The sequence below is a fragment of the Mus caroli genome, chromosome 5, assembly GCF_900094665.2.
Source record: "Mus caroli chromosome 5, CAROLI_EIJ_v1.1, whole genome shotgun sequence".
Classification (NCBI taxonomy): Eukaryota; Metazoa; Chordata; class Mammalia; order Rodentia; family Muridae; genus Mus; species Mus caroli.
In genome coordinates, this window is record NC_034574.1 from 98,695,833 (window position 1) to 98,722,364 (window position 26,532).

Here is a 26,532-nt window from a genome sequence, read left to right on the forward strand (position 1 = left end):
TTTTGTTGTTGTTTTTTCGAGACAGGGTTTCTCTGTGTAGCCTTGGCTGTCCTGGCACTCACTTTGTAGACCAGGCTGGCCTCAAACTCAGAAATCCACCTGCCTCTGCCTCCCGAATGCTGAGATTAAAGGTGTGTGCTACCACACCCAGCTCATAGCTGTAATTTTGCTATTGTTATAAATCCTGGTATAAATAGGCAACCCCCCAGGTTGAGAACCATTGGTTAAGTGTCTTGCCTGCTAGGCTGGCTAGTTCTGTGCCCTATAGATTCCTAGATCAGTGAGACACCATAAAAAGCCCATATGGGATTCAAGAGTAGAACAATAGGGAGACAGTCCTTGTCCCTCAACCATAATGGGAGTTAGGAGGCCTGCCTACAGTTCCAGCATGTGGAAGCCACAGACCAGGAATCTCCACAGAATAACCTGACTAGCTAGTAAGCTATAGGTTCATGAGAGAGGGAGGGAGGGAGGGAGGGAGGGAAGGAGGGAGGGAGAGAGAGAGAGAGAGAGCGTTCAAGTATGATACCTGATGTAAACCCTGCACCCATAAATGCACATGTGAACCTGAATACACATATGTACACCATGTATACATGCAAGGCAATGTGAGCATGAGGGTGTCTGTGTGGCCTCTCACTCTATCAACCAGTGGGACTGGCCAGCAGTCTGCCAGGACCCCCTTGGCTGTGTGAGTCCTGGTGTTGGCCGCCTGCATCCCATGCCCTGTGAGCACAAGGGGACGTGCTCAGTGAAGAGAACACGCCACCTGGACAACCAGGGGACCCTGTTTCAGTTCCTTCTCTGCTGCTCACTGGCTCTGGGCCTTGTGCCAGCCTTCCTCACCAGGCCGGAGCTCCCTATAAATGAAGACGCAGATCAAGTTGCGTGTGAAGGTCTTTCAGGACATCCTGATGACTTATCTCTCTGTGTCATTGCTGACCCCCAGCTGCAGTGGCCGCTGTCTTCCCTACTTCCGGTTCCACTTGGCCCACCTTTTTCTTTCATAACAAGCCTCTGTGGGCCTGGAGTGATTCCTTGGTGCCAAGCTGGGTTACCAGATAGACAGAGTAAACATGCATTAAGGTCACCTGGAACGCACGGCCACCACCAGAAAATGTTTATAAAAGAATTTGATACTCTCGGGTTAGAGCGAAACATCCCAGCTGTTGCCTTATGCTTATTTCGTGGCTCTTTGTGTCTTATGTTTCTGTTTGGAGGAATGCAATATGATCTTTGGAGCGCTTAGGCCTCCGTTTTCTTTCTTTCACCAGGGCCACACAGACTTTGAAACGCAGGCTTCTCTGTCTCATGGCTGGCACCATGTTGGGGTAGAACAAGAGAGAGGCGGCGGTATGTAGCCTGAAGTCCTCCCGAGCTTAGAACTGACTTGAGGCTCAGGATTTCTCTACAGTAATTAAAAGCATTTAGAGGTGTGATGCAGGGGTGCAGAGGAGCAGTCTGTAGAAGTGGCGGAGCTAGAAACTTTAGTAGACAAGCTGTGCAGATCTGGCTGGCTGGGTACCTGATTTCCAAGCTTGGCATCCCACAGCTGTGGATCATTGGGTGCTAACCATTCTCAGAGTTGTCGTAAACCAGTTTAACCCAAACTCAGGCAACCTCTTGGTGTGTCATATCTTGCCATCCTGGTGTGGGTCCTAGGAGTTTGGCTCCCTTGGTAAACTACTATGGCTGCTAAGGAATGAGTAGGCTGTGGTCCTCAGGATCCAGAATAAAAGGACTTTTTCTAGAGGGCTCTATGCGTGACCGTCTAGGGGAACAGTTAGCTTCTGCTTGCATAGGCTCTTAGCAGTCCCTGGATCATATTTTTACCATGTAGTTAAGTGTGTATTATCATTGTGGAAGTCACACACAGTGCTTATGTGCCGGGGACTAAGCTCTATGTGCACGTGCCTGGATTAGTAAGATCTTTACCTTGCTATGTCTGTTATGGATATGGAAAGACAGGGACAAAGTTGGTAACCTAACTTAAGCTATTCGGCTTACAAATGACAGATCTAGGATTTGTCCTTGCACGGTGTATTTGTCCCCTGAGCCAGTGTGCCATAGACAACCGTTACTCTTCTGGCCTCAGAGAAGGGGAGGTGGGGTGGGGGTGTAGACAGCACTGAGAAGACCAAGGAAGCACCCTTCAAGTCCTCCCTAGCCCATAAATCATCTGTCACCTATGCTGGCTTCAGGTGATTTCATTTGCTTCTTGCTGGCATGCTACCTGGGCCTTATCTGCCACTCCTGCAGTGACCAAGGGGGACCTGGCATGTCAGAACGGCAAGGACAGATGTGACACCTCAGAAGCGTGACTTAAATAGAAGGCACTTGTTTTTATTATTGGAAGACCTGTGTGTGCATCTCAGCACACTTCTGTTGCAGGGTAAATTCTCCCTTCACACTGATGTCACAGGGAACTTGCAGGGTTTAAGGCGGATATAAGATGGTGACCTGCACTGTACTGACTGTTGTTAGCCTTGTGGGTGATCTTCCACCCATAGCTGCCTTTTTCATATATTGAAGTTTTAAGTAACTCATTCTAAAGGAATGGTAGTTTGAAATGTTGGGTTGTGAGACTGAGGAAGGATCTGTGGAGAGTGTCACGATGCCTGTGGATGCCTCTCGGCTTCAGAACGCAGCAGCCCCTACCTCACACCCGCTCCTCCCACGGCACATAAAACATCTGGGAGAAGCTTTCTGTGGGATCAGAATCCCATGTCCATGTGCTACGTCGTTGGTGATATTTGTGTTGTTTAAGAACGCATCACTCACGGGCTGGAGAGGGGTCTTGAGCGGTTTGGTTTTCCAGAGGACTTGGGTTCAGGTCTCAGCACCCTTGTGATAGCTCACAACTGTCAGTAACTCGAGTTCTAAGCAAGCGAATGGCTTCTCCTCACCTCTGCAGGTCATAGTCCTGCACATAGTACATAGATATACATGCAGACAAAATACTCATACACATTTAGATGGATGGATGGATAGATAGATAGATAATCTTAAGAGGGAAAATGCCCAGCATTTCCTGGATGCCTTTTGACTATCTTCCCAAGAATTTGGTGGAGAGTGGTAAACTATCCGCTCTCAAATAAGACCAAGCAAATTATTAAGCTTCCCTTTCACCGTGGTTTTGCACATCTGTCTTGAATATCAACTGTAAAAATAAAAAGATAGAAGATGGGAGGTAAGAACCCCAGTCCACATTCAGAACCAATGAGGACAGTAAAGGATCAGCTGACTGTTAGCCGCACGCGCACACATACACACACACACACACACACCGCCATTTTAAACACTGATGCTACTTTCTATAGACTGGACCTTGTGGACTTAAGTACCCTTTCCCTGTCTCAGCAGGGTAGCAGAAACTGGCAGGCTACCAACAGGGAGAGCCACCTACAGCCCTCAGGCAACACAAAGTCCACAGGCAGGGAGGGAGCGCCTCCATAGCCCTGCCTAGTTAGTGAAGAGAGTGGGCAGAGAAGCAGCGGTGGATTCCTTCAGGGATACCCCTCAGGTCTCTCTCCCAGGGGAGCACAGAGCCCTGTTAAGTCCCACTCACAGATTCAGCCAGGGCTGGAAGCATGCTTCCTAGTCACAGACCTCTCCTCCCCGGATGTTTACACTGCCATGTTCCAAGCCCCCTTTAATAATTAATCCCTGTGTGACTAAACCACGAGAGGAAAGATTGCTTTTCATAAAATACTTAGATTGGTCTGCTGGTGGGCATCTGTAGGTGACCACAGCAGCCCAGAGGTGAGTTTTACACTAAACACAGGCAGAGTAAATTGCATGGCAGCCGGCAGCCAGGAGCAAGCTCATCCCTGCTGCTGAAAAGCATAGACTTTTTCAGCTGCTGTCATCGCCCAAGCCAGTTCATGACGCCCGCCCGGCATTGCTGACAGCTCAGCTTTGGAAGTTACTGTGTGTAACCAACAGAACCACACAGACACCTCACCCCCACCTCCGCTGTTCTTGGCATCTGAGTCCTGTCTCAGGACCACAGGACAGCCACTGGCTGGGTATCTGCCTGGGCTTTTGGCTGATGTTCTCTGCCAAACCTTGGTAGCTAGCTGCTTGCTACCCAGGACCAAGGGCTGACTCTCATGAGGAAAACCTGTCGTGTATTGTGCTAGGTTGTGCTACTTGCTGTCTTCAGGTGGGCTCTGGATTTAGGCCAGTCTGTGCACAAGCATCTGTAGCCGGCACTTGGGTAGAGCTCCCCCCAGTTCAGGGTCACAGCCCCAGCCTGCTGAGTCATCTCAGTTCTGCCTAACTGGCTAGGATTTCCAGCCTAGCCTTTCCTGCCTGAGCCTTCTGCCTGTCAACAGCTCTTTTGTGAAGATCTGTGGGGATTCAAGTGGACAGGGAGCAGGTTTGAGGGAAGCCCTGCTCAACTCAGGTGTTGTGTTACAAGAAACACCCTGTGAGTAACCCACACCTCCAGCCCAACCTGCCAGCATCTGCTCAGGTGGAAAGGCTGCTGTGACCTAGCCCTGAGAACACAAAGGGTCTCCAAGGCCTCCCATCCATCCTGCAGGTGGCAGCCTTCCTGTCTGCCACTCTGCTCTGAGGCCAGAGAGCCAGCAACAGCTTTTTTTTTTTTTTTTTTTTTAAACCACTTTGGTTCTTAATCGCCAGGGATGAACTGAGCCAGAAGAATAAATACAGAAGAGCAGACACGTACAGCTTAAGCCTTTGTTTCAGAACTTGAAAACTAAACATGTTCAGGCCAAAGACATCTTTACCCCTTCCCTGTTTGCCTCGGCCTGATGTAACCCCCTTCTTGAATTACACCACTTTGTTAAAAACATTTCTGATTTCCCCAGACCTTCCCCCCTCCCTCTCTCCCTCCCTCCCTCCCTCCAAGGGATTTAGTTTTTTTCAGGTTCTGCCCCACTGAGCTCACTCTTCTGAACAGTTGAATTGTTAAAAATGACAGTGGTGGGATTTGTGCCCACATACAGAAGAGCAGAGGAAGTGAGTGATAGGTGGCAGCTCTCCCAGGTGAGTCACACAGTAGTGGTGCACGAGAGGTCCTGGGACCTTACACACCGGGAACAGGTTGTTTCCGAGTCATTCGTGTGGACTTGCTGCTTAGAATGTACACATTTTTCATTAACCTCTATCATCCACAGGAGACCCCCTTTTTTAACTTAAAAATGTTTCATGAGAATGTTGGTAAATCTTTAGACGATAGTACCAGTCCCCCATCTCACCCAACAAAGGGAAATGCCCAATGAATTTTTTGACGCTGTAATTCAGAGAATTTATTTAATAGCCATTGATCATGTGTCTTGTGTCCAAATCAGCCGAGAAACAGATAATTAAATATGCGGAGACCAGTAAGACACGTTCTCTCCTCTGAAGTGGCTCAGTTTGTTGAGTGAACAACAGTTATATCCTAGTGTGTTCACACGAATGAACTGCAGATAATGTGATACGGAAACTTGGAGGCAGTCCTGTTCACTCAGCCTTGCGGTGGGACGAAAGGCTTTGCTAGGACACACTGGAGTTTGGATTTCTAAGTAGGAACTAAATTTTAACATTTTGAGCGATGAAGGTGCCTGCAGGTCCATCTATCCAGGCTTCTCCACGCGTGAGGGATCTGAGGCTTGGAGACATGCGGGGACCTTGCCTGGGCCCAGCAGCAGTACACAATCAGGACAAGAATTATGCTGAGACTCCACCCTCTTCCTGCTGCTGGAAATTGATCTTGGGTCATGGGTAGGTCCTCCCCGTAAGAGCCTTAGGGAGACAGGTCAGCTTTTGAGTTTGTCTTCTTCTAAATGACCTGTGTTGTCATTTAGAGGTACCATACAAGGGCTGTTGGTTGGCTTTCGGCTTTTCAAAGTCTCCCTTAAATGGGTGACTGACCCGCATCATCTAACATTTAATTACAAAGGGCAGGACACTCAGGACACCTTGGGACTGGATTCATGTGTGGCTCACAGGGAATCTAAGAACACCAACTACAACAGATTGTCACATGTAACATAAGCGCAGGGTAGACAGACTGAAGGAATCGTTTTCATCTGTTTTGCTGAGCATAGATGATGTTCCCTACAGACTTTATGATTTGCATTGGTTCATTTAGTGTTGCGCACCATCCTAGACTAACATCTCCAAACCATGATTGTTTTACCACTGTGCTGGTTATAAGTGGGATGGTGCGGCTGCCAGACTTCACACAGGTCTCTCTAAAGTCTTGGTGTGCGTGTATTCTAAAAAGTTCATCCACCAAGCAATCACGAATTTATTTACTTAGTTTTGGCTGTTTGTTTGTTTGTTTGTTTGAGATAGAGTCTGACCATGTAGCCCAGGTTGGCCTGGAAACAATTCTGTAGAGCAGGCTGGCCTCGAACTCATGGGCAGTCTTCCAGTGTCTGCCTCGTGAGGGCTGAATAATGAGCTTTCCCCGCATGCCCAGTTTTTATATTATTGTTTTGTCTTTGAGATGGTGCCTCTCCCCGTGTAGCCTAGGTTGCAGTTGAAATCAGGATCCTCCTGGGTCAGTTTCCCCGAGTGCTGGGGTCCCAGGTGTGCACCACTGCACATAACTTGCCATTGTTTCTTCTTATGTCACTGAGCCTTCTGATCTGTGGCACTGGGCAGATTAGTCTAATGCCCTGACCAAGAAACATGTAAATTATAATAAATCATAGCTTGAATTAATTTGCTTCATTTCCTGTGGACAGATTTATAAAGCATTAAGAGGAATAACAAAACTGTTGAATTTAAAAAAAAAAACTATTCTTTCTAAAATATAATAAGAGTATGCTAGATCCTCCCTCCCCCTTGATTCTTTTAGAGTTCTGGTAAGTCATTTCTCAGCACCGGCTTTTAGTGATGGATTTTGATGTTTGAACCTAAGTATTATTGACCAAGAAAAAAACCACAGGCCCCTAGAGTCAGGAAGTGTTGATTTTGGTTTCAAGCCAATGGGTGAATGATGTTTAATACATTAAATATTAAATACAGAATCTTTTGGCCTGTTGAGTGCTGCTAATGTTGCCAATGAAAACATCCAGTTTGATTTATAGAAGTTTAATTTGATCTGGATACAACCTGTTTCACCTGACAATTACCATATCATAATGACAACATTTTGATAACAGTCTAAATAATTCTCATCGTGAGTGCAATGAGAGAAAAATGGAAATCAATGGGTCTAGAGAGATGGCTGCTCTGGCAGAAGAGGACCTGGGTTCAGATCCCAGCATGCATGTGGTAGCTCACATGAGCCTGTTGCCCACATAACCACTTCTGACCCCTGTACACATGTGATATCTGGCCCCTGCACATGTGTGATAAACATACATGCATACAGGCAAAGCTCTCATACACAGAAAAAAATGCTAATGAAAATAATTTTATTTAACTGCCTTTACTTTGATTGAGTGGCCAAACTTGCTTGCCTCTTCAGTGGTATAAAGGAGGATTTAATTTTGAAGTATTGTAAACCAAATTTTAAAGATAATCTAAAACATCATAGAAAGAGTTTCAGTGAGATTGGGACAGTATTTTCCCTTTTGGTTTTGCTTTTACAAACTATTCAGAATTCCTGCAGGATCGATTAAAAATCATTATCATCTTCTAAAATACAATTTTTAATCCCATTACCTTGAACCTATATCCACACATACTTTATATTTACAACTGGAAAGAGTTTTCATGTTGGGCTTACATCCTTTATAGTTCTGTGTCAGTGTACACAAAACACATGACTTGATGCCATTACCAACTAAACGAACCATCTGTTCTAAAAAAATAAAATAAAATAAAACATGGAGCCTTAGCACACAACTTGAAGACTTAAACGCATGTTTTCTGACTAGCAAGCAAAGAAGTAGTAATTTTATTTTTTATTGTTTCATTTGTGTGTGTGGGTGGGTGTGGGTGGGTGTGGGTGGGTGTTTAAGGGATCTCTTGATAGAATAACTCCAGCTCTTTCTTTAGTTGAAGATTTCTGTGAACGCCTGGTCCTCCCGTCTCTTTCCTAAGCCTGGGGATTGATTACAAGGGTGCATCACCCAACACTTTCTGGTGCCAAGAATCAACCCGGATCCTGGACACACTAAGGCAGCAGCAGTCTGCCACATTACTCTCCTGAGCCACATTACCAGTCAGAACAGTAGCGCTATTCCTGCCTCACAGGAGTTCACCAGTCAACAATGTGCAGAGAACGGGTCTCTGTGCACCTCTGGACGCAGTGCATCTTCTGTTGACCCTCTGAGGCAGGTGGCTGTTACTGCTGTGATTATTATCATGGCCGGCCTTCTTACCGTCCATAATCATGGAAACAGGCGCAGACAGAGACCAAGCACCCGCCTTCACTCAGCTAGCAGTTATACTTGCCCGTTGAGGTTCTGGTGTTTAGCTTGTTGGGTAGACACGATCCCACCTCCACACACTTTTCACGTGGTATCTGTGCTGTTTTACATGGGTTATTCGCCATTTACAAGCAGGCAAGTGGTAGGAACTGCACAGGGCGGGGTGACTGCAGACCTTCTCTTTGGCCCAAGACGAACGTTCATGTAGTCCGCTTCCCTTCTTTTCCCAGTTTACAAATTAAAGTAATTCTTCCCTGAGTTCCCCAGAGTTAGTCATTTCCTGTCCCAAGTCCCACGGTGTTTTCCTCAGACTCTGTATTTTGAGTGCATACTGTTTTGTAATTAATTTGTTTATATGTCATGTCTTTCCATCCCCGACCCTTGCCTCCAACCAAGTTCTTCAAGAGCTGGAACCAGGTCTAATCTATTTTTGTCTGACACCAGCCCTGTGCTGGTGACAGTGGATGAGTCATGTTGCCCAAGAGGTGAAGGGACTTGCCCAGAGTGCAGGCTGAAGTATAAGGGACTTTCATAATTTGCTACCCCATACCTGGCACTCAAGTCTTGCCAGGTGCATTTCAGATGGCTTGAAGTTGTGTGTGGGGGTGTGCGTGCCTGCCTCGGTGTGGGTGTGGGTGTGGGTGTGAGGGAGAGGGGGGAGAGAGAGAGAGAGAGAGAGAGAGAGAGAGAGAGAGAGAGAGAGAGAGAGAGAGAGAGAATGTGCATGCCTTCCTGTGCATGTGTGTATGTGTGTATATCTGTATGTACATGCCTACATGTGAAACCAGAGAAAGATACGGAGTGTCCTGCTCTATTGTTCTCTATGTAATTTTCTTGAAAAGGCGTCCATCACTGAATCTCCAGCTATGTTAGTACTGTAAGCCCCAAGGAACCCCATCTTTACTCCGTCCCATTGGGATTACAGTCTTGTCTGACATCAGACCCAGTGTTTTACATGGGTGCTGGGAAAATTGACTTTAGATCTCTTCACTTACTCCACAAGCAGTTTTACTCTCTGAATCACCTCCCAGCCTCTGACTTGGACTCTTGCTGAGGAGTTGGGACACAGTTTTCCAACCACGGTGATGGTGGTGGTGATGGTGGTGATGGTGGTGGTGGTAGTGGTGGTGGTGGTGGTAGTGGTGGTGGTGGTGATGATGGTGGTGGTGGTGGTGGTGGTGATGATGGTGGTGGTGGTGATGATGGTGGTGGTNGGTGGTGATGATGGTGGTGGTGGTGATGATGGTGGTGGTAGTGGTGGTGGTAGTGGTGGTGGTGGTGATGATGGTGGTGGTAGTGGTGGTGGTGGTAATGGTGGTGGTGGTGATGATGGTGGTGGTGGTGGCAGTGGTGGTGATGGTGATGCTGCTGGTGGTGATGATGGTGATGCTGCACCATTACTCCCCATCCTGTGTGTCAGTTAAGGGTCAAATGAAATGATATCATTTGTGGAAGTATTGAAACTAGGAAGCCCCTGTAATATTAAGAGTGTATATTACTGTTACTCTAGTCTGTTATTTCAGTGTGACTTTATTACTCTGTGAAGTAGGTGACTTCACTGCCATTTCACAGAGAAGAGAAATGAGGTACAGTGAGATTGAGAGCCTCAGCTGTAACCCTGGGTGGCGGCAGGAAGCTTGGAACTCAGGCTAGGCTTCAGTGTGTTCCAGGCTACTGCCTGAAGCCTGACTCCCAATGCCTCCAGAGTGAGCAGGAGGCAGACTGTAGGAGGGAGGTGGGGGCAGCTTCATGCTGGGCCCCTGAAGCTGCAGGAGTGCAGTAATGTTTGATGTGACCAGCCACAGGCTGCTGTTGCATCCAGCTCTGGCACCCTGGTGTGGGGTGGAATGGGGCTAACCTCAGCATTGCTTTTGTCTCAATGGAGAGTTCCTTGGTGGCTCTCAGAGGAAATGAAGGCTGCTCTGTCCAGCTGCTGCTTCCTGTTCCATAATTCTGAGATACTTTTTTTTTTCCTTCAAAGCGTCGAATGCTTTATTTTTAAACCAATGGAAAAATACTATCAACCTGCTTCTTAGTATTTCCTTAAAAACTGGCCATGCTTCTTTGCAGTGTACAGGGGTGTGCGAGAGAGTCTGCCATATTGCTGCCTGGGACGGCAGGAGCCAGCTCAGTGTCTGCTTTTCCACAGCAGGAATGAAAAGCAATGAAGTCAGATCTGACGGGGCAGGAAGCTTGCTGAGGTTGCTGACAACATCCAGGGGAGGCCTGTAATTGACGTCTGTGCCTCCCTGTCTGTCTCTCCATGTGCTTGTGCAAACTCAGGCCTGCTTTTTCTTCTGCCGGTGATTGTGACATTAGCGAATTCCCAACCTGAGTCACTTAAGTGGCACCGACTCCTCATATAGCCCTGAGGACAGCAAGGAGCCATGGGGCAGAGGTGATAGATGCAACCTGGTAAAGGATTGCTTGCGGAACCAGTGACTCTGTAACTAAAAGCAACAGGTAGAAATATTTTCTCTTAATACCTCATTTTCTTTTCCATTCCCTAAGCAGCAGAGAACGTGCATGGGCCCTCGTGGTTCGTCTTTGGAGAAACACTAATTTAGGAAATGTTATTTTGCAAAGCAGACTTAAAAGAAAGTCCTAAGTATGCCAAGTTCTAAATGAGACTCTTGGCTCCTTTAGAGGTGGAGGAGAGTGGTTTGGAGGGGAGAGGGCTAACAATTGAAGATGCCCTGCAGTCTATCTGCCTCACGCCCCCCCCCCCACTCCGCCCCCACTGTGACCAAGGACATAGAGTAAATCCAGCCACTGGAGTTGCTAACACTCCCCTTAGAAAGAGCAAACATTTCCTTTCATGCTTTCTTCCTTCCAGTGAGATCTAACTTGAGCTCTCTGGATGTTTAGCCTTCCCAGAGACTTTGGCCTGGTGGGAGAGCCTGACCCTGTTTGCATTATAAGATATTCACAGAGCTGCTCCTGTGTGTGTGTGTGTGTGTGTGTGTGTGTGTGTGTGTGTGTGTGTTTGGGGGAGGAGGGGTGTGATTACGTGGAATTACAACTCACCCTTTTCTTCCCCCTTCGAGTACAGAAAAGGACCCTTTAAGGTTTTATGATTGGGCGAGTGAGATGGTGGTTAGCAAAGTTAATGTTTGCCCAGGTAGTAAAGGGAAAACAAACACAGGAAAGGGACTTTCACAGGGGTAGGAATTCCCTCATCTTTATCCCTTCGTAAAGGTGTGAAGGTTAAACAAACTGTGAGTGCGTGTTTGTCTGTGTGTGTGTGTGTGTGTGCGTGTGTGCTTGTGTGCTTGTGCACACCCCCAGTCAGAATGTGTGTGTGTATAATTTGATGCCTCTGCCCTTTCTCAGCTTCTGTCAGCTTCTCCCACCTAACTCCTTCCCTTGCCTAAAAGTGTGGCTTTCGCCCTCCACTCCTTGCTGCAGCCCAAGCCAGGCTTTTCCATCCAGGCGAGTTGGAAGAAGCAAATATTCAGGTTTCTGCTTGGGGCCTGACCCGCCTGAGCCAGGTTTCGTTTGTTTCGAAGCCTTGCAGTGTAGCTTGCTGTCAGTGGGCTCTCACCTGCACATCCTGCCATGTGTGTCTGGAGCCAGTTCCTGGGTTCCATGATGGCTCCTTCTGACTGGCCCCTTCCGAGCGCCTTCTCTAACTCCCTCCTTAGCCCAGCTCTGCCATGTCCTCTGGATGCTGGCGATCCTGGGTCTGCTCTTGCCTGTGTCTCCCTGAGCATCTCATCGGGCACATGTTGATTAGTTTGTGGGTCTTTCTCTGGTTCATTTTGAATAGTCATGTTAGCTCCACCCAAGTCTATCTCTACTTTAGTGTGTTAGCTGTCAAGCCTGAAAAATCAAACGTATCCATTCTCCCGTCTCTATCCTTTTCTCTCCACTGTTTTCCGGTGCCTGACTCCTGGAAAATATCCCTTATCCTTAAATTTTCCAGAAGTTTACCCCTCACCACTGTATGGGGGTCTGAGGAACTACAGCAAACCACTGGACTCTTGAATGTTCTAAAACCCATCTCTCCATTCTCCTGGTTCCCATGAGATGCGGTCTTTATGAGGCCAGGCCCCCTCCTTTTGTTCGAGACAGCCCTCATTATTGGGTGTTTTATTGCAGTGGCCTGAGTTGAATCATCATCGCCTCAACTGTCCAGTGTATTTTGCCTCTCACGGGTTTACTGTTAACTTTGTTAGAGTTACTATCATACTTGATTTTAATGTGACTTTATAGTATATTAATTTGCTCTTATAACTTGTCAGGTATTTATTCATGTAAATTCCTGTTCTGTATCCTCCACTCTAAGACCTTTGATGGTGTTAAAGAAAATACTAGCTATGTAGATAAGGATAAAAGTCTGCCCAAATCTTATTTCTAAATGCTTTTTCTTAGTAAGTACTTCTCCCCTCCCCCCCAAGACAGGGTTTCTCTGTGTAGTCCTGGCTATCCTGGAACTCACTCTGTAGGCCAGGCTGGCCTCGAACTCAGAAATCCACCTGCCTCTGCCTCCCAAGTGCTGGTATTAAAGGCATGGGCCACCACTGCCCGGCCCAGTAAGTACTTTTTTAATAGTCACAGATTTTTTTTTAAATTAATTATGGGGGTTGTTAGGCTCCTGTAACAAAGAGACTCCATATAGGGTGATTTGAATAAGTTAGTTTTTATTTCCTTTCCACAGCACAGATGTGAGTAGCCGAGGGCTGGCCGGATAACCCCAGTGGGCTTCCCCCATGCGTGGCCTCTGAAGTTGTACCTGCTCTTCTTGTTTCCAGCCAGCTGAACGGGGGGAAAGAAAGATCAGGACACGTATTGTCTTTAGAGAGGGTACTGGGAATCAGACTAGACTTTTCCTGTAGCCCCTTGGCCCTTGCTTCCCTGTGTTAGACTGAAAGATAACATTTGCACTAAGCACCAAGGTTGCTGAAGCGTGTGGGGGAAGCCCAGGGATTCTCTTATTCACATGGCCGAGAGGGAGAATGGTTTCAAAGTGGAATGTGGTGACCTGTGTTAAATTATATTACTTGTAATGCCGGGGATTGAACCCAGGACCCAGAGCATGCTGAGCAAGTGCAGTGCCACTGAGCCACAGCCCTATCCCATTGGAGTGGTCTCCTCCACAAGAGCAAGGAACTATTTTTGTTAAAAAGTCAAACCTGGAAGGAAATGAGGGTTTTGTTTGTATTTTGTATCATATCCATCTAGACCTTCCCCATAGCTTCAGCCATCGCTGTATACAGGTCAGAGAGATCTCAGCTCTTACTTCCAGTGTGTGGATTTGGGATGAAGACTGGTATGTCAGACAGATGAGCCGACAGACATGTGAAGTGTAGAATCTCTTCTGCATGTTTTCTGCCTCGCCACTCTTATTTCCGTATTTTTACATTTAGTACAAGTTTCTGAGTGTGAGTGAGTGTGTGTGTGTGCACATGAGTGTATTGTGTGTAGGATGTATGTATATATAAGTCTGTATGTATGCAAGGGTGTATATGAGTATGTATGTGATTGTGTGTGTACATGAGTATGCATGAGTGTGTGTGTGTAATTGTGTGTACGTGTGTGTACATGAGTGTGTGTGCATGAGTGTATATGTGTATGAGTTGTGAGTATATTTATATGAGTGTGTGTGTATGTGTGTGTGCATGGGCACATATGCACACAAGTCTGTGTTGTGGAAGCTTTGACTTCAGGGCCTTGCACTTTCTGGGGGAAGTACTTCCCCACCGAGCTATATCCCCAGCCACTTTGGTATTAATTTATTAAAATATTTTCTAAAAGAAGATTCTCTTCCCTTTGTGTGGTGGGTATCTGTGGGGGGGGCGGTGCAGATGCACATCATGTGTCCTCCCAATCATCCTACCTTTAAGTCAAAGAATTAGTGTTCATTTCTCACCGCCATGTGTGTCTACCCTCAGAAGTGGATGCTAGTGTGCTGTGTGAGCAGTGTGCCCTATCACACTGTGACAGAATGAATTCCTGCCTGTCTAAGTACAGATCTTCTCAGGTAATGTGCACAGCGTCAGCTGCTATGGACAGCCTCTCCTCCCTCCCCCTCTATATAGTATTTAGATAAGAAACACATTTATAAGCATGTATATCTTTATATGAGAGATGCTGTGTACACAGTTGTGCCTTGTTTTTAATTCAGGGGCTGGCAGGGTGACTCAGTAGTGAAGGTGCTTCCAATACAAGCCTGGCAACTAGAGTCCAAATCCCAGAACCCATGTACATATAAGGGGAGAACTGGCTCAACAAATTGTTCTCCAACCTCCATCTCATGCTCACTCACCTCCAACACACACACACACACACACACAGAGAGAGAGAGAGAGAGAGAGAGAGAGAGAGAGAGAGAGAGAGAGAGAGAGANAGAGAGAGAGAGAGAGAGAGAGAGAGAGAGAGAGAGAGAGAGAGAGAGATTGATTGAGGATTAGCCACATGGAATGGGCTAGAGCCGTGGAAGATAAGACGGGTCTGTGGGTTGGGTGCCTAGCAGATCTAAGCTTGAGTTTGTGCACCAGCCTTACGCGTGGCCTCGTGGTTGCAGAAAGGCTGGTTTTCTTGATGGCCCGTGTTCATAGCTCACCCTGACATCTCATGACATGAGTCATTCTCTGAGAGTTCCCAGAATACCCAGTCAGTTGTTTGCTTACCCCTTCTGTTGTTTCTTTTCTTTTTGTTTGTTTTACTGTTCTAGGAACTGAACTTAAAACCTTGTGTGTATTGTACAAATGTTTTGGATTTTATTTGAGACAGTTATCACTGGGTGGCTTATGCTGAGCTCAGGCTTATGGTTCCCCTGCTGTAGGTGTGTAGCCACACCTGCATGTCTATTTTTACCTTCTTGCTGTTCTCTGCAATCATTTTTTGTTATTGTTTTTGGTTTGTGGGCTTTTTGTTTTGTTTTTGGTTTGTTTGTTTGTTTGTTTGTTTTTTGGGGGGTGGATCGAGACAGGGTTTCTCTGTATAGCTCTGGCTATCCTGGAACTCATTTTGTAGACCAGGCTGGCCTTGAACTCAGAAATCTGCCTGCCTCTGCCTCCCAAGTGCTGGGATTAAAGGCGTGAGCCACCACATCCAGCACTGTTTTTGGTTTTTTGCTGTTCAGGTGCTGTGTTCAGGTGCTTTAAACAATCAGAGTGTATAAACAGTGCTGGGCTGAGCTCTAGTGGCCCAGAATATTTAAGGCAAACACCGGCAGATTGTTAAGCTGTAGGAGGGCAGAGAATCTATCTATCTTGGTAACTGTATAAGCCCAAACCAAACACATATTCTAAGGCAATCATTGAAAATGTGGACGTTAGCCAGGCATGATGTTAATCTCAGCACTTGGGAGGCAGAAGCAGGCCCATCTCTGTGAATTAGAGGCCAGCCTGATCTATGGAGCGAGTTCTAGGACAGCCTAGAACTGATAAGAAGAAAAGAAAGTATGAATGTTTGTAAGCTGATAGCTGTATAGCAAAGATGCTTTGTGTCATCTGTGACGACCAAGACAACAAACAACTCCAGACCCAGACCCCATACAGTATGTGATGCTTGAGATTGGTGAATGAAAGAACCCTTAACAACCTTTGCAACTTCACATATTAGTCTACTGTAACTTTCCATACTAATGCAACCTTAGTTCTAATGTGTTGTGTACAAAGTTCTATAAAGGAGCAGCTTGTCTCTTTTCTGTTGTCTTGGTTGGTTGGTTGGTTTTGAGGCTGTGTAACTAGGTAGCTCTGGATGGCCTTGAACTCTTTTCATGAGATTTGCTTGCGAATGCCTCCTTTCATATTTCCCAGGATATAAATAAATGCTATTCTTTATGAGTTTACTCAGAAAGGAATTGGAAACGTTCGTTATCTACAGTTAAAATGGTTGATGCTTAAACAAATACATCGACACCATTAGCACACATAGGTAAAACAATTTTAAAACAGTGTTAACATGGGCAGCCAGATGACTCTATGGGTAATGGTGCCTGCTGCCGAGCCTGAAGGCCAGAGTCAGACTTTTCCGACCCGTGTTGGAGAGGAGAGAATAGGCTCCCACAAACTGTCTTCTGACTTCCACATCTGTGCTATGACACTTGTGAGCACACATAGATACACTCATGCACATATGTATGTGTGCGTGCAATGCACACATACATCCTACAACCTACATGCACACAAAGTAAATTAAACGTGATAAAAATCATCATTCAAAAATGTTACTTAAAATATATTGTGGTGGTTTGTATATGCTTGGCCCAGGAAGTGGCACTATTAGGAGGTGAGGCCTTGTAGGAGTAGGTGTGTCACTGTGGGCGTGGCTTTAAGACCCTCATCCTAGCTGCCTGGAAGCCAGTCTTCTCCTGTTTGCCTTTGGAACCAGATGTAGAACTCTCAGCTCCTTTTGCACCATGCCTGCCTGGAAGATGTCATGCTCCTGCCTTGATGATACTGGACTGAACTTCTGACCCTGCAAGCCAGCCCCAATTAAATGTTGTTCTTGTAGGAGTTGCCTTGGCCATGGTGTCTGTTCACAGCAGTAAAACCCTAGCTAAGACATATGTTCTCTAGAACTATTCTTACAGAGGTAAACTTGGGTTTATCAGAAAGCAGACACTCAGAATTATCCCAAATCAAAGATCTCCGTGTAACTTGGGAGGCAGAGGCAGGCAGATTTCTGAGTTCGAGGACAGCCAGGGCTACACAGAGAAACCCTGTCTCAGGGCGGGGGTGGGGGTTGGTGGGGAGATCTCCGTGTAGTCCTCCAGGAAGCAGCATATCATTCTGAAATAAACGTGCAGATAGATGCTGGCTGACTCGTGTCTTTTGTGCTGTTCCGTCTCTAAGTTTAGCTTTTGTAAGCTCCTGTGCTTGGTGGTGCTTCAGTGTCACAGCTCCACTCGTACATAAGAGCTGTGGGAAATGCTTTGGGTTATAATTCAGCGGTGCGTCTCTATCACACGTCCACTGGTGTCTACCACAGGGACAGGAAGGTCCATCATTCCAGGCATGCCTTAGCTAGTGAGCCACTGCAGAGAAATAGCTCTGGACTCAACAAGATGGTAAGCAATTTCCAGGAGAGCCGCATGCATACCTAGACGCTTTGGGAGCACGATTGGATAAATCCCATTTGAATGAAACACGTCTTTATTTTATTAAACCCTTAGAAATAGGGCAAAGGTAACTCCCATCCAAATTCACCTGTTTATCGCAGGTTCTAAAATAAGGCATTACGTGTACTACTTTGAAAGGCCAACCCTTGGAGGAATTTTTTGTGAACACAGAGATGTTTCCTAGTGTCCGGATGAGTTCCGTTTTAAGAGAGGTAATTATCAGAGGTAATTAATGACTTTCAAGAGTCTGTCAACTGTAATTTCCCCCATTGTTTGATTGATTTATACCCTTATTAAAATCCTTCCCTTAGCTATTGTTTTTTCTTGATTTTCTTCCCTATTTCTTTCTTTGTTGATATATTTTTCTGTCTCTCAGTTTTCATGACCCCCCCCCCTTTAAAATTGACGTCTGTCTGTAGATATGTGGGTGTAGGTGTGCCGTGGCATGCACATGGACAACTATTGAGAGTTGCTTCTCTCCCACCATCTGGGTCCAAGGATTGAACTTAGGTTGTCAGTCTTGACAGGAAGTGAGTGCCTTTTACCCATGATCCTCCTTGGCCTTCTTTACCATCACCACACTGCAGATCCTGGTCATGCCTACCCCCATCCCCATCCCCATCCCCACCCCCACCCCGTGTATTTTGACACCTTTGGGCAACTGTTCCAGTGGAAGTGTTGGGTGTGTTTGCTCCTCTCGGTGGTATTTCACCCCCTTTTCCTCGATAGTACAAGGAAAAGGCCTAGGTGCCCTAGAAGATAGCCAGGTCTTGAGTGCTCCATCTTATAGTTAGTGTACAAGGTGAAGATAGGATGAGAACTGAAGCAGTGAGTTCTAGCTCAGCTAGAGCCTCTGGGCTGTGAGGGGCTCTACCATGCTGTGAGTTCTAGCTAGAGGAGAAATGAGTAAATGGGTAACTGAATGAGTTCTCGATGCCCATGCTACCCACACAACATTTAGATGAACTTGCAGAAGGGGAAAGCCAAGTCTCGGGGGGATCATCTGGGCTCCATGGCTCTTTGTACCAGTTCACTGTGAGAAGCAGACTTAGCACCAAGTCTGCATAGGAGTCTTCAGATAGAACTCGTGTTCTTCCTCACAGCAGACCCTAGCACAGCTAGGCTTTGTTGGGTGCTTACGATGCACCAGACCCTTGCACGGTGCTTTAACACCATGTCCTGTTTTGTGGACTGCAGTAAAACGTGTGAAAAGAGGGAGACAACATGTACTATTATCCCACAGTTCGTGCCTCACTGCCTGGGTGGAGGGTTAGAAAACCCCATGCCGGACACGAAGGAAGCCAGAGGCAGGAGGCTGCCTCCTGGAGGTCTCTTGGCCTTTGGTATGGTGTCACCTCTGATGTGCTAAGTCTGTTGGCTTCTGGCCCAGAGATTATGGGCTTACCACTCTGTTAGGAGTCAGGACTTGGTCTCCTCTCCTGAGGACATGACTGCACTTACCTCTGTTGTTTCCTGAGCTGCCTGCAGTTGGCTGGCTGCAGTGAGTTAGCTTTAGACTAACCTGCTGCAAAGATCTGTTAACGGGTTGTCCATTTGGACGTTGAAAAACACCTGTCAGCGCCGGTCATTTTCACCTTGGTGTAATTACTAGTGACCTTTTCTTGCTGGCAGTATTGGTTTGGGTTCAGTATCTACTGAGTCTGCTGTTGGATGTCTGTGTGGTTGGTTCTGCACACCAGCCTGTATTAAATGCCCATCCTGGCCTGTGCCCTGGGGACATGCAGATAAAAAAAAAAAAAAAAAAAAAAGCTACCTGCTAGAAGAGGAGCCCAAGCCAACTGGAGGGAGCCTGAGGGCCAGTGTCTGCAGTGTTCATTTCCATCTCAGTGGTTGGGTTTCCTAACACACCACAGGGGCCTTTTTAACTTCCCCATCTGTCTTTCTCTAACCTGCCTTTGAGAAGTTTTTAAGGGCCAACAGGATAAGTATCTGGCTGAAAGACCTAAGCATTGCTTTCTAGAGGTCTCCCACACGAAGAGATAAGGGTTGGCAGGCTCAAGGGTGGGTATCTGGGCCGAGATCCTTTGATGAGTGAGCAGACAGGCTTCCTGCCTCGAAGAGAGGTGGAAGAGAATGCTGGGAACCTCCAGGACAGTGAAACTCTGCCCTGCACCACCCCCATCTCCACACCCACCCCCTCACCTCCACCTCCTCATCCCAACCCCCACCCCTGCAGCTCAGCTTCAGGCACAAACTATGCTTTATCTTAGGAGCACACTCAAGGTGAGGGGACATACGGGGAAAACCAGGCGCTCGGGTCTCGGACGTCTGGTTTACAGAGCCCCCTGACAGGCCCCTTAGAAACACTTTTTGGGTGCGGTAGTGCACACTGTCATCCTAGCTTTTGGGAGTGGAAGCAGGAGGGTAAGGAGTTCAAGGCCAGTCTGCATCTTATGAGATCCCATCTCACCACCCTTGCAAAATGAAAGGGAGAAGGGGAGGGGTGAAGGGAGGAGGGTAAGTAGATAGATTGTACTGTAAACTGGATGAAGTTAAAATTATAAAGGCTTGCTCAAGCTCTTGGCTGTAGTTAGCGGCATCCTTCCCTGGACTCTTTGTCACGGTAGAACCACAGCCAATGACCCTGATCTTTATGTTTCTGATAGGACATTTTCTCAGGAAGGAGACATGGTTTCTCTCAGTATGTATGAGTGTTTGGCTACACAGCAGTAGAGAAGTAAGTAAGACAACCCACAAAGCACAAAACTCCAAACTTCTCATAATGGGTTGGTTTTCAGAAACACATTCTGTATGAACTCAGGGACCATAGCCTGTGTGACTGAGGTAAGACAGTGCCTGGCACCGTATGGAAGGAAGATGGTGACCTGCTGGTCCTGCCCCTGTTTTCTTTCAGGAGTCAGTGTGGGCCGTGGTGGACACCAGCGTGAGTGAGGAGCTCAGGTTAGAAGCCATCCCTGTTAGTCAGCATGCTAGCACCTGGGATAGCGAGGCTGTGCTTCAGCCAGGAGCTAATGAGTGAGCTCAACAGAAAGATGGGGAAATGTCACAAATGACGGCCCGCCACCCTTGGCAGTGGTGGAGCAGAAACTACTGGAGGTCGTGTCTGTCTGAGCATGGAGTTGATGCTAGTGTTAGCTGGGCTTCATCATTCTTGCTGGAGAGGATGACAGCCGGTGTGAAGTCAGGGTGTGCTGTTGGTATGTTCCCTGCTGCTGCCGCCTTTCAGGCTTTGTGCTTTCTTTGTCTACTGGGGAAAGCCCTGGCTCCTGGCTCTCCTGGCACAGGATGAAGCCAGTTCCTAGGATGAGATGCTTGAAACAGCACTGAAGGTTTGACCACTCTGAAACAGCGCCATAAAACCCCACAGCTTCTCTTATGCAGCCATTTATGTCTTTCCTGCTAAGGCCTGTCCTGTAATTTAATTCTTGCACAGACACAAGTTGCTCTGCAGGGTGATTCAGCTTAATAGCTGTCCCCCCATCCTATACTATATAGATGCAGGTAATAGGTGTTCCCGTAATCTTTCTATTTTGAGGGTGATGATTAAAAAATCTCATGAGTTGTTTTGTCCGAGCACCTACTATGTCAGGTATCATATGTGCAGAATAAGGAAAGGAAATGACCACAGTCCTGGCCCTCACTAGAATGGTAATGTGGACAGACTCAGATGAGCAAACAGTGTGAGTAGGGCAGTGTCAGACAAAGGTCCTGTACCCTGCAGGAGCACATCTAAGGCATGAACTTACAGAGAAAGAGGAGACAGAAGACTGGCAGCTGAGCAGACTGGAGGAAGCGTTCCAGGAAGAGAGGACTGCAGGGAGAGAGCAGCTAAGTGGAAATTACCTCAGTGTGCTGGGACAGACAGGAGGATGTCAAGGCAGTGATGGAGGTGTTAAAGACAAGTCTCGGGCACTCTCAGGACAGTAGCCAAGATTCATTCCTCACTCAGTCCTGAAAGCCAGACCCGAGCTTGAGTTGTATGTCTTGACTCTGGCTTGCTGTCATTCTGGGAGCCCTTCTTCCTGCTTGGATCCCCAAGCCAGTCGTGAAAGGTAAAAATATGTCAGGACACTCTGAATAAAAAGGGAAGGGGGATATGCCATCACCCACAGAGCCCACTGTGTACTCGAGGGAGCAGAGCACCAGACCACATGTCAGACTCAGTCCCTGAAGTCTAGGTGTAGGTTTTTTCACAGAGTATTATAACTCGGTGGTTTAGATATTTATGGTTCTTAGGTTTGTATTGTCATAATTACATAAAAGCTGTATCACTTATAAAATCATAGATCATCCCTGCATCTGGGGAGAGGAGGCCGGATGGGGAGAGACTTGAACAGGGTTGCAGCTCTGCTGGCATACTCCTCGTCTGGAGTTCACAAAGCCTTGGGTTCAGTTCCTAACAGCATAAGCCGGTTGCCTGTGGTAGCCTACGCTTGTCAGAACACTCAGAAGCTGGAGGCAGGAAGATCATGAGTTCAAGGCCATCCTTCTAGGCGAGCCTCTATGAAATATGAACTGCATCCCCAGCTGAACTATGCCTGGGTTGTGGACCCTTAATTTCAGCTGTCTGTGGAATCTGTCTAACAGGGATTATCCGTCTAACAGTTTGTGCTAACAAACTGCTAACAGATGCTCGTGGTTGGAGCTGTGGGAAGAGCTGTATTCGTTACCTAGTTTAATCTTTGTAGCCATCCTTAGACATTATTATCCCCTGCAAACAGAGGTGGTAAACACAAGGCCTTGAGCTAACACGTTTAAGAAGTGACAGGGCTCACTCAGGAACATACAGCTATATGGGTTGTTGCATAGCATGTCAGACTTACACAAACAAGTCTCTTTCCTGATACTTCCTGCTCTGTGATGCCCCACCTCTTGTGGGGTTTCCCTCAGTTTGCTACCTGTTGTTTTTTTTTGTAGTGATATCTATAGTGACGTAACGATGTCTATGCTGACAGTCTATAGTCTGTAGTGATGTAATGGCGTCTGGTGGCGTCATTACACAATGATGTCTGAAAAGGGTTCTCATTGGTCCCGCTTCCTTCCGCTCTGCAATGATATCTCCAGTGATGCCTTTTGTTTGTTTGTTTTCTGTTTTTCAGGAATGTTTACCCTTGCGGAAGTTGCTTCACTTAATGACATTCAGCCAACTTACCGAATCCTGAAGCCATGGTGGGACGTGTTTATGGATTACCTGGCGGTCGTTATGCTGATGGTAGCCATCTTTGCAGGGACCATGCAACTTACCAAAGATCAGGTGGTCTGTTTGCCAGTGTTGCCGTCACCTGCAAATTCAAAAGCGCACACACCACCCGGAAATGCTGACGTCACCACCGAAGTCCCCAGGATGGAAACAGCCACACACCAAGACCAAAACGGGCAGACGACGACGAATGACGTTGCCTTTGGCACATCCGCTGTGACCCCTGACATACCTCTCCAAGCCACCCATCCTCACGCAGAGTCCACCTTTCCCAATCAGGAGGCGAAGAAGGAGAAGAGAGACCCAACGGGCCGAAAAACCAACTTGGATTTTCAGCAGTATGTATTTATCAATCAGATGTGTTACCATCTGGCCCTCCCTTGGTACTCCAAGTACTTTCCATACCTTGCCCTTATACACACCATCATCCTTATGGTCAGTAGCAACTTTTGGTTCAAATATCCCAAAACGTGCTCCAAGGTTGAGCATTTTGTTTCAATATTAGGAAAGTGTTTTGAATCTCCCTGGACTACTAAGGCGCTGTCGGAGACGGCCTGTGAAGACTCTGAGGAGAACAAGCAGCGGATAACGGGTGCTCAGACCCTGCCGAAGCACGTGTCCACCAGCAGCGATGAGGGGAGCCCCAGCGCCAGCACCCCCATGATCAACAAAACTGGCTTCAAGTTCTCGGCCGAGAAACCGGTGATCGAAGTTCCCAGCATGACAATCCTGGACAAGAAAGACGGGGAGCAGGCCAAAGCCCTGTTTGAGAAAGTGAGGAAATTCCGCGCCCACGTGGAAGACAGCGACTTGATCTATAAGCTCTATGTGGTCCAAACGCTCATCAAAACTGCCAAGTTCATTTTTATCCTCTGCTACACTGCGAACTTTGTCAACGCCATCAGCTTCGAGCACGTCTGCAAGCCAAAAGTCGAGCACCTCACAGGGTACGAGGTGTTCGAGTGCACTCACAATATGGCCTACATGTTGAAAAAGCTGCTCATCAGCTACATCTCCATCATCTGCGTCTACGGCTTTATCTGCCTCTACACTCTCTTCTGGCTATTCAGGATCCCTCTGAAGGAATACTCGTTTGAGAAAGTCCGGGAGGAGAGCAGCTTCAGCGACATCCCGGATGTCAAGAACGACTTTGCATTCCTTCTGCACATGGTCGACCAGTACGACCAGCTCTATTCCAAGCGTTTCGGTGTGTTCTTATCCGAAGTCAGTGAGAACAAACTGAGGGAAATCAGCCTGAACCATGAATGGACTTTCGAGAAACTCAGGCAGCACGTGTCCCGCAATGCCCAGGACAAGCAGGAGCTGCACCTCTTCATGCTGTCCGGGGTGCCCGACGCTGTCTTTGACCTCACAGACCTGGATGTGCTAAAACTTGAACTGATTCCCGAAGCAAAAATTCCTGCCAAGATCTCTCAGATGACTAACCTCCAAGAGCTCCACCTCTGCCACTGCCCCGCAAAGGTGGAACAGACTGCCTTTAGCTTCCTCCGAGATCACTTGAGATGCCTTCACGTGAAGTTCACGGATGTGGCTGAAATCCCCGCCTGGGTGTATCTGCTCAAAAACCTGCGGGAGCTGTACTTAATTGGCAATTTGAACTCAGAAAACAATAAGATGATCGGCCTCGAGTCTCTGCGAGAGCTGCGGCACCTTAAGATCCTCCACGTGAAGAGTAATCTGACCAAAGTTCCCTCCAACATCACCGACGTGGCTCCGCACCTCACGAAGCTCGTCATCCATAATGACGGGACCAAGCTCTTGGTCCTGAACAGCCTGAAGAAGATGATGAACGTGGCCGAGCTGGAGCTGCAGAACTGTGAGCTGGAGAGAATCCCACACGCCATCTTCAGCCTCTCTAATCTGCAGGAGCTGGACTTAAAGTCAAACAACATCCGGACGATCGAGGAGATCATCAGCTTCCAACATCTGAAGCGACTGACTTGCTTAAAACTGTGGCACAATAAAATTGTGGCCATCCCACCCTCCATTACCCATGTCAAGAACCTAGAGTCCCTCTACTTCTCCAACAACAAGCTCGAGTCCTTACCGACGGCAGTGTTTAGTTTACAGAAACTCAGATGCTTAGATGTCAGCTATAACAACATTTCCACGATCCCCATAGAGATAGGTTTGCTCCAGAACCTGCAGCATTTGCACATCACAGGGAACAAGGTGGACATTCTGCCAAAACAGTTGTTTAAGTGCGTGAAGTTGAGGACTTTGAACCTGGGGCAGAACTGTATCGCCTCCCTGCCTGAGAAAATCAGTCAGCTCACCCAGCTCACTCAGCTGGAGCTGAAGGGCAACTGCCTAGACCGCCTGCCAGCCCAGCTGGGCCAGTGTCGGATGCTCAAGAAGAGCGGACTTGTTGTAGAAGACCAACTGTTTGACACGCTGCCACTAGAAGTCAAAGAGGCATTGAATCAAGATGTCAATGTCCCCTTTGCAAACGGGATTTGAACTAAGCGAATGCGGGCACACCCACGTGCGGGGGACACCTTCCTAGATTGCAGATGCTCACTTGCAAGTTATTACAAGATAACGCATTTTAGGAGTAGCTAAGCCCTTTAAACAGGACACGATGCATAGAGGCTGGTAGCAGACGAAATCGAATGTTCCATGTTTGTAGCATTTTAAGTCATTCATTTCCAGATCTTTTCTTTACTTTTTGTGGGGTTTTTTTGGGGGGGGGTGTTTCCTCTTCCTTCTCTTCCTCTTCCTTCTCCTCCTCCTTTTTCTGGGGAAAGGGAAGGAAAAATCACAATCACTGATCTCAGTTCTTTTTAAATTGTAAGTCGGCTGCGGCTGCTGGCTGAGTGTTTACACATTGCTTGCCTGCTAAAGTAAATGATTAAACTGACTTTCTTCTTACTACATTGCAGTTTTTTTGTTTTTTTTCTTTCTTTCTTTCTTGGGGTGTCATGATTTATTTTTGCTTAACTGGTGCAGTATTGCTTAACCTTGGGTCGTTGAAGACACAAGGGGCCAAACTCATCATCTTAGATTTGCCTAAAATATTGACTTCTTTACTCTTTTAACTTAAAGCAAGTGAGTGGAGCTTCCTGGAGCATTTGATGGTACCGTACCTCTGCGAATCCCACAGCAGACTTGACAGTCTCGGCGGCCTGGAATGAAGTAGAGCGTGTGGTGTGTCAAGACTCTTTGATTGTTTCCTAAAACAAATACTAAAAATAACTCATCCTTTAATAGTCACTTTATGTGCATAGGCTGGAGTTTTGGTTATACATGGTACACTTTTGGGCCAATATAATAGGATTTCCAATGAATAGAAAATGTGTTTTAAAAATAAATTTATAACAATAAAATACGTTTATCTAAGTCGTAGTGGTTCACAACCTTTCTTGGGACCAGCATTTGGAATATAAACAGATCCACCTTTTCATGGTGGTGTCCGTGAGGGGCTGTTGGAGATCGGGTGAGAGAGAGGAAGGACTTGTAATTCATTGAGCTGGAAGATGCCTGTCTTTCAGTCCCATTTTAGTGGCAAGTTGTATTTCCTGTGTTTGTCTGTGAGGAGGAGGAGGAGTGTGAGGAGTGTCTGCTGTAGGTTATAATTCTCTAACTCACAAAAGGTCGGAATCAGCCTGTCACCTATTTAGATTTTCGCTAAGTAGCTCACAGACCTTCTACAAGAATGGCCTTTCCCTCTCTTCCTTCTTCCCTCCCTCCCATCCTCCTTTCCTTTCTTTGACAGGGTCTCCTTTTCTCTCCCTGTCTCTATTCTTCCTTGTAGACAGTCTGTCTTGAAGCACATGTTGGCCTCAGGCCCTTTACCTCCTGAGTGCGGGGATTATACCATCATGGCATCTGGCTGTACTGAGGCTCAAATTTAGGGTTCTGTGCATGCTAGGCAAGCACTCTGCCCACTGAGCTCCATTCCCAGCCTTCACTCTGTAGCC

At 47.0% G+C, this 26,532-nt stretch overlaps 1 protein-coding gene across 7 annotated transcripts in view; it reads left to right on the forward strand.

The window, feature by feature from the left end:
- Lrrc8d (leucine rich repeat containing 8 VRAC subunit D) overlaps window positions 1–25,957 on the forward strand; it is a 111,940-nt gene extending 85,983 nt beyond the window's left edge. For 6 of the 7 annotated variants that reach the window (XM_029477168.1, XM_021162726.1, XM_029477167.1 and 3 more), the window contains exon 3: window positions 22,491–25,951. In XM_029477168.1, coding sequence (XP_029333028.1) covers window positions 22,493–25,072 — 2,580 coding nt within the window. In that variant the 5' untranslated portion in view covers window positions 22,491–22,492 and the 3' untranslated portion in view covers window positions 25,073–25,951. Of the gene's footprint in view, window positions 1–22,490 lie in introns of all 7 variants that reach the window. The other variant, XM_021162723.2, reaches the window with a different exon arrangement.
- Window positions 25,958–26,532: the final 575 nt, after the last annotated feature.